This window comes from Anguilla rostrata, chromosome 9 (genome assembly GCF_018555375.3).
Source record: "Anguilla rostrata isolate EN2019 chromosome 9, ASM1855537v3, whole genome shotgun sequence".
Taxonomy (NCBI): domain Eukaryota; kingdom Metazoa; phylum Chordata; class Actinopteri; order Anguilliformes; family Anguillidae; genus Anguilla; species Anguilla rostrata.
The window spans coordinates 53,889,022-53,897,606 of record NC_057941.1 but is presented as its reverse complement, the minus strand read 5'-3'; the positions used below and the strand labels follow the sequence as shown (position 1 = coordinate 53,897,606).

The 8,585-nt window shown below is 46.4% G+C and overlaps 1 protein-coding gene across 2 annotated transcripts in view; it reads right to left on the bottom strand.

Moving 5' to 3' along the window:
• Positions 1–4,219: 4,219 nt before the first annotated feature.
• The window catches only part of vamp2 (vesicle-associated membrane protein 2), a 10,846-nt gene continuing 6,480 nt past the window's right edge, over positions 4,220–8,585 (bottom strand). The window contains exons 3-6 of one of the 2 annotated variants that reach the window (XR_010332644.1): positions 8,465–8,585; positions 7,532–7,583; positions 4,835–7,192; positions 4,220–4,720 (exon numbers count right to left, since the gene is read on the bottom strand). The exon at positions 8,465–8,585 is cut by the window's right edge and continues 38 nt beyond it. Coding sequence is in view for 1 of the 2 variants with exons in the window: in XM_064353052.1 (XP_064209122.1) it covers positions 7,176–7,192; positions 7,532–7,583; positions 8,465–8,585 (190 nt within the window). In the remaining variant the exon portion in view is untranslated. Of the gene's footprint in view, positions 7,193–7,531; positions 7,584–8,464 lie in introns of both variants that reach the window. The other variant, XM_064353052.1, reaches the window with a different exon arrangement.

Below are 8,585 nucleotides of genomic sequence, written 5' to 3'. Positions count from 1 at the left end.
TTATGACTACATTGTCGATGTTTGTTTACTTTTTGAGAGTATTTTTCTCATGATAAGTCAGGACCAGCTTGTGGTTCCTGCGGCCGCTGCTCCTCGGGTATTTACGACCATAACATCCAGGCGCTGGGCGGCATGCTCGGTTCCACGTGAGTCTGCGGGAACCAGGGGAGTGACGCTGAAGCTTTATCTCAACCCACCTGCTGCAGTCACGCGGCTGGAGGAGTGGAGCCGCCATTGAGCAGGCCCATTCAGCAGCCCCATCGAGCAGCCCCCACCGTGCAGCCCCATCGAGCAGCCGCCACCGTGCAGCCCCACAGAGCAGCCCCATTGAGCAGCCGCCATCGAGCAGCCCCGATCGAGCAGCCCCACAGAGCAAGCCCATTGAGCAGCCGCCATTGAGCAGCCCCAACGAGCAGCCCCATCGAGCAGCCCCCACTGTGCAGCTGCCACAGAGCAGCCACCACAGAGCAGCCCCATCGAGCAGCCCCACCGTGCAGCCGATAAGGGGGGGCCCCGGGCGATAAGGCGAGGGGGGGGGGGGCTGTACCTGATCTGTCTGGTGGGAGGGACAGCCCGCCGTTGGGCCAGTTAAGGCAGAGGGGGATTAGATTTAGGACTTGTACAGACTGCCCTCCTTCCACACATGTATGCAATGTGCACCGCGCCCGGATATGCAGTGAGACCAGATACCTTTATCTTTCCTCACACACAAAACTACCGGGACCGATCGATAAACACACCGTAAAACTGAAATGTTATACAGATCAAAAAACTTCAGAAAGTGAAATTTACTTTTTTTTACGATTGTTTTCTCTTTCTTCGGTCAGATGCAGTGTTTTTGATCACACCCACCTGCTCTCACCTAATTGGCTGGTATTTTTTTTTTTTCTGGTGCCGGTATTGACTGGTTCCGGGTGTTACAGACAAGACGTGCAGCCAGTAGGCCAGTAGGCTGCCCACCCAGGGCCGTTGCTAGGGGGGGTGAAAGGTGGTGTACATTCTGTTTTGACATTTACTAAGTTTACTTCTGATTGGCAGCCCAGCAAACAAATGTACAGCTGATTGGTTAAAATGTAAATCTACATGTTGCCTAAATGAGCAACATGGTCTCAGAAAAACTCCAGTGACTGGCAATGTAAGTACTTAGGGTGGCAGTGGAACGGGTAAAGAGCTGGTCTTGTAACCTAAAAGTTCAATTCCCTGGTAGGCCCCTTGTACCCTTGAGCTGCATTGCTTCCGCATATATCCAGCTGTATAAACTAATAAATTAATGCAATGTATATGGAAAAGTTGTAAAAAGTTTTAAGTCACTCTGGTAAGTGCATCTGCTAAATGCCTGTAATGTGTAATGTGTATCTAAATGTACATTAACATGGGCACTGTGACTAAGACTGTGTATCAGTGGACCGGCGTGAAAGATCAATGAAAAGTGTGCCTCATACATCAAGTTACATCTTTTAAACTTGCCAACTCATGACCTCACTCTACCCCTCTCATGATCCCAGTTTGGGAACCCCCCCTCTCACCCCACCCAGCAGGGGTGGGGCCCAGAATGAAAACCACCTGTATGAAGCGTTTATCTCTGTAAGAGAAAGGAAGAGAACCATGGCCATGGCCCTTTCATATCAAAGCCGTAATTACTACTCCGAGATGAATGGACCCATTTTATTATATATTTTTATTTACTTTAATGTTGTCATTTATTTTCAAACACACACACACATTTTTATTTTCTAACTTGGAACAATAAACACAGATCATCATCATTATTGTTTTTTTCCAATATATATATATTTTCCCATGATGTTTCTCAGTATAATAAGACATTGATGGATTTCCTCTACAATTTTGTATGTACTTCCGGTTTTCCAATTGTTTCGTTTAGTTACATTTATTATCCATTCCGTTTGAATATCCAACCCCAAGTTAAATGAAAATAAATTGGAAAAAAAAACTACACAAAGACTACGTTACCCATGATCACCCAGCCTAGTCCCTCCTAAGAGGCCTGTGACCTTGAGTAATGTCTTCCTTCCTGTAAACCCTCCGTTCCTAACCCTTCCAAACAAATCCCCAAAAACAAACAAACAAATAAATAAATAAATAAATACATTTAAATACAATTACATCAATACAGCAATTTGGCTCCCTTTTCAAAAACTTTAAACCTTCTGGAACATTGCTCCATTGCTGGGACAGGAACACAAAGGGGGTAAAAAACAATCCCAGAATGCATTGGGACCGACATACAGTCACATGACATTTCCCCAGCTGAACTTTCTCCAGCATTTCCATCTATCAACCACTAGTTTGATCCACACACACCTGCTGTCTGGCGCTTCTGAACATGTGTGTGCATTTGTGTGAGTGTGAGTGAGTGAGTGACTGAGTGAGTGAGCGTGTGTGTGTGTGTATGTTTGTGCGTGTGTGTATGTTCATGTGTGCCTGTGTGCATCATAAGTGTATGAGCATGTGTGTGTGTGTGTGTATGAGTATACGAGTGTGTGTGTGTGTGTGTGTGTATGAGTGTGTGTGTGTGTATGAGTATACGAGTGTGTGTGTGTGTGTATGAGTGTGTGTGTGTGAGAGCACCTGAATGTTTAACTGCAGTGGCAGTAGCAGGGGTGGGCAGTGGACCCCAAACACTGTCAGGCCACAGTGAAATGATCCAGCGCCTCACACTCTCACATGTTCACAACGTTAGACGAGCGTTACTCTGGCGTTTAACCAACGTTGACTGCGCTGTACAAGCATACGGAGCATCGCCCAAGTCCACTGTAAACATCCACATAAACGATCATTAAATAAACAGGTGAAAATGGCTTGTGTGCAGAAGGAGAGGGGGGGGGTTGGGGTTGGGGGGGGGGTCAGACATGGTGAATTTATGCCCCCCTGAGCAGTTACAATGTCTTCATAGGTTCCCTCCTGTGTTGAAAACAAAGAACTGTTTGTACAGGTTGGAGAAATCCAACATGCCCCCCCCCTTCAACTCCACATATCCTACCCCTACAAATTCCACCCCCATCCCCCCACCCCCCATCTCCGGCCCAAAACTCACACCAAAAGGTTGCAGTACATTAAAGATAAGACCACCCATTCCCACAAAAAAATAAAATAAATAAACAGATAAACGAATACACACACACATCAGGTTTGTGTCCTTTTCACTGTCATGTTTAAAGCACTCTTGGGACGGCCCTTAATTGTTTTGATGACCCCACGCTTGGGTGTACACTAATCTGTTTATGTCCTCTGCAAATTGACTCTTGTCACGTCAACCCCCGCAAATACAGAAGGACCCCATTTGTTGGACGCCTCTCTATAGGACGGTAATTTTTGGCCAAACTAACGTTCCATCTACAATGATTCCAATTCGTCATTAACTGATTATTTCTGGAAGGTTTTTTTTCCTCTCAAAATTTTTAGATCTATTAATATCTGGAAAAAACGAAAAATAGGACCCCTTCCCCCAAAACACCCCCACACTACAACATCACACAATATAGATCTTTTTTTTTTCTTTTTTCTTTTTTTTTTGATGTTTAACAGCGATAGAGATTACATTTAGGTAAATCTGTTAAGTGATTTTAATTCATTGTCAGCATCACAGAGACACACACAAACGTTCCGAAGAAGAGTTGTGCTATGATTGGTCAGTAGAAGCATGTGTCTGCATTATTTATCCAATCGGGAGACTTGGACAGAGGAAGCACGCTGTTGTCGCCGGTTTTAATTTACGCACGCTTTTGGATTTTATTTTTGGAGGGACGAGACAGCGGCACTGTTGGCCGGTGGAGATTAAGAGGCAGAAACACCTCCGTTTACATCTTTAGTTTCTCTGTGTCACGGGGAGGAGGAGTTCTATACGGCCCACAGCTTCTGAGTGAAGTTGAGAAAAAGTCCCTGAAAGCGTCTGAATTACAGGGGCAGGTAGCCAATGCCAGCGCTCAGTAGCCCCCTTATCACAGCTCAGCATCTCAGCACAGCTAGACCAAACACCACAGCCGCCATCTACACTACCACCAGATTACATTTCACAACATTTCATTTCATTAATGTTTTAATTCACTTCTGTTAAAGTCCAGTGAGTTACGTAATGAACCTGTACCCATCAGCTCGTCTATGCAAACAGAGCATCGGCCTGGTCTTTGGTCATTTGGTGAATTAGTTTCGCTTGATTTGAAAGAAAGATAATGTTTTGTGTTTTTTTTTGGGGGGGGGGGGAGGGAATGAAATCTGTGCAGGTTATTTTCTGAAAGGCTGAAAGTGAGAGGGTGTGGGGGGGAGTTTTTAGTGCTTTTTTGTCTCGTTCAAAGAGAGAAAAGGGGAGTAAATGACACCTCCTTCTGCTAGGAAGACAAAAGAGATAAAGATGGATGAGAGAGTGAGGTGGAGGGCAAAAAAGAGAGAAAGAAAGAAAGTATTACAGATGGCTCCACACCAGCTCAGCCTCAGCCCTGGCCCCGCCCACATGACAGCCCTCCATTGGCTGCTGCCAGTGTTCTGTTCCCTCCCACAGGCTGTCTTACAGTGTTGTCAGGGGAACAGCTTGTCCTGGGTTTAAAGTGGCCTAATCTGGGTGGATAAGGCAGGGACGTTGCCCGGGGGGGTGGGGCCACGTGCGGATCGCACAAACCACCAGGCGTGCACATGCTCATACACACACACACACACACACACACACACACACAGAGTCAGCCACTGGTACACACACTGCAGCCTGGCACACACACAGCAGCCTGGTACACACACTGCAGCCTGGTACACACACTGCAGCCTGGCACACACACAGCAGCCTGGTACACACACTGCAGCCTGGCACACACACTGCAGCCTGGCACACACACAGCAGGCAGTCAGTCAGGACAACAGTCATCCCTGGGCCACACAAAGGAAGGTGGGTGTGCTTTTGGGTGGAGCACTTTGGGGCCACAACATTCGTGTTTGGGGCCCTCTAAACCTGAGGGCCGGCTCCGGTTGTGGCTTAGACGCTGTGAACTCTGGGACCCACGGTCATATGAGCGGGATGGCGGTAGACGGGAGTGGAACAGCCTGTACTGGGGGTTTAGCCCTACGCTACAAAGGGCAAAGACAGGGAACGAAGGTTAAATAGTTAAATAATAAGACAGGAGGGCAGGTGCTGTAGGAGCGCTGGGTAAACGCCCCCCGGCCACCCCCGGCCCCCCCCCCCGGCCTGGCAGTGAGCACTACAGAGCAGGACACACACACACACACACACACACACACACACGGGACAGCAGACAGACACGAGGCAGCCCTCGAGTGGCAGTAGGTTAAGGACCCTGAGAGAGCTGAGAGCCGGTCTGTCTGAGGCTCACACATAAAAATACATATGTACACATCTATAGAAATATAATCTATCATAATTTCCGCGTTTTCAAAACTGAAACAAAGGCAGCAGCTTGGGAGGGAAAGAAAAGCAACAGGGTGGCAGCGTCAGCAAAGCCCCGCCCACCCGCCAGCATTCCGCATTCTATTCATTTCCCATTATGATGTCATCCAGCCATCATAATGCCCCGGGGACTTCCGCGTTCTAACATCTTGTGCTTTGGTGGATTTAGGTGGCAAAAGCAGACATTACCCTTTAAATATTCCACTCTGGATCAGAAGTTTTCTTTTCTTTTTTTAAACAATCAGGGGGCGTGGCAGTTGGCCTCCTGACAGTGGGCATGTGGGCGTGTGGGGCATGCTGACTTTCTGACTTTGTGGACCAGGGGGTCTGTGCAGCTTAATTCCCATCTTTGGGTGTGTTCATTTTCAACAACTCCCCCCCTCTAGAGAAACAGGAGACAAAGCTGTAGGCAGGAATATCTGTGTGTGTGCGACTGTGTCTAAGACTGGGCTAGACACAAACTATTTTATTTATGTAATATTCACTTTTGTTTTGTCTTTCCACGTGCAGAACGATCGATCAACAGCGTGCCCTCTGATTTAGGACCCATCCCCTCATTAGCATTACCCTCGTTAACTCCGCCCCTGCAAGCACACAGCACTGCTTGCTTCTGGGGGGCGTGGCTTAGTTCCCAAATAACACATATTCGTTCAGACGACGTCCCCACAAGGTTTGGGACCAGCGTTTCGATCCTGAGCACTACCCACTCCTCCCGGGCGCGTACTTCACAAAATGTTTTTAAAATATTCAGCAGAATCGTTCTCTTCACGCCGGTTAAGGGTTATTTAGTTTTAGCGATTATGCCTCGAGACTCAATTTCTTACTTTTTAAGCACACTTATACATATATGTGTTATATAGTCAGCATAGTACTACACTGCTATTGAGGAATGTTGAAGAGGTAAGACACTAAAGAAAGTTTAAAATAGAAAGTAACGCCTGCATACGTTGGTCCAGTTCTACTGTGGCAGTTCACAAAAAAGAAGGGAGACTAAAAAGAGGAGAGTCAGAAAGAAGAAGCCTTACTGAGGGCTACACAGGAAGAAAAGAGACAGAGAGTGAGAGGGAGAGAGAGGGAGAGAGAGGGAGAGGGTGAATACTGGTTGACAAGCACTGTTCAAGGAAATTAACACCGGTTCTCTGTGCAAGAATCCAGAGAAACATTGAAACTTCCAAGACAGAAACAGACAGGTGAAAGAGAGAAAAGGAGAGAGAAAGACAGGGGGAGAGAGAGAGAGAGAGCGAGAGAGAGTCACTCCAAATAACAGGCAGTAGTTAAAATCTGAAGCAAAAATAAATCAATACAAAATTAAAAAAATACAAACACACACCCACACACAACCTACAAAAAACATTATCTCAGAATAAAACTCTACAAAAAACAAAAATATATATTATATATCATATCATCATATCTTGGTATATAACAATAATTTGCCTTGGTCTTTGTTTTTTTTTGTTTTTGTTTTTGTTTTTTGTTGTTGTTTTGTCAGTAATAACGCTGATAATGGAACCATATTTTTAACTACGGATAAGAAAAGCAGGAACTATTTACAAGAACAGCGGACTCACAGGACAGAGGATCCCAAAGCGAAGAGGGGGTGGGTCAGGGGCAGGGTCAGGGGCAGGGGCAGGGAGCTGGGGCAGTTAACTGGGGCAGTCAGTGGGGCTCTTTTTTTTCCTCATAGTTTCAAAGGGTTTTCTGTTTCTGTTGCTTGGAATTGGGCGTCATGAGTGCTGACAGGTGCGGGGGGACCCCCGAATTAGGTGCTGAAGTAGACTGCAGACAGAGAGAGAGAGAGATGGAGATGGAGAGAAGAAAAGCATTATTTATTTTGTGGTAAATCTTCATTCACTGGGTCTTCTTAAATCACACTGATAAATGTTAGATAACTTTCAACAGTCAGTCCGTCTGCTAGTGATGACAGAGACAGCTGTAAAAGGTAACAGAAATCCAAAGCTCTGTGATGGTGTCTGCCTGTACTGGATGTGATTGATATGAATGTAAAATGTAGTGATTAGATTTATCAGAGACACAGAACAGCAGGATAGAGGCTGAAGCTGGTCATGGCTGTGACACGCATCATCAAACTGAAACGGAAACGGATCGCCTTCTTACCGATGATCACAATGAGAACAATCACACATATCACTCCCAGGATAATCATCATCTGATAGAAAGAGAGAGAGAAAGAAAGAGAGAGAGAGGGAGGGGGGGGGGAGAAGAATTATTATTTATATATTATTTATTATGTGAACTGGATGATGTGTCCCATTTTACAAGAGTACACATAACTCAATGCTTCGGGCCAGTCACAGAAGGGCATACATAACTCATTGCAGTCCTTTGGGCCAATCACAGAAAAGGATATATAATTTGTTGCAATGCTTTGGGCCAATCACAGGATCCGGATACACGCATGCATAATGAAGCTGCTTTATTCCTCAGGGCCTGGATCTGTGACAGTGACTGTAAGGTGCTCTAACAAATTAGCAGCCATTGAGTGAGAGACTGAATGAGTGCGCTTATCCAAAAAGCATTAACTGCAGGCTTCACTGGGTGAGCGCTTATAAATGAGTAATGACAGAAAGCCAGGCTCTGATTGGACTCGGCTGTCCTGGTTAGTCGCTCTTCCTGATTTACGCAGGCCCTGATTGGACGCTGCTGTCCTAGCAACACCCTTTATACCAGGGATAGTCACATATGGACGGGCCATTGGCATCATCACCAGAGAGGAGCACTCCACCAATCACAGAGCATGTTGGTAACAACAAACAGAACAAAACCAACAGTAACTGTGGAAACCTTCAGGTTAAACTGCCTATAGCCATACAGGGATCCTAGAGGTGCACAAAGTATCCACCAATCACCCTCACCTCATTTTCTTCCTACCAATGTGTTCTGTGATTGGTGGAACTCCGCTCTAGTTTCTGTTCAAAAGGTGGCATCCACAGAGGTTGCCGCCTTTTGATTCTTAATGCAGTGCCTGGTCCTTAACACAGTTCCTGAATGCTCAGTGACTGAACGCAGTGCCTTAACACAGCGGCTCACCTTAGCGTTCTTCCACCAGTACTTGTTCTTCAGCTTGGCGGCGCTGGTCTCAAACTGGGAGGCGCCCGCCTGCAGGGCGTCGGCCCGGTCGTCCAGCTCCGACAGCTTCTGGTCCCGCTCC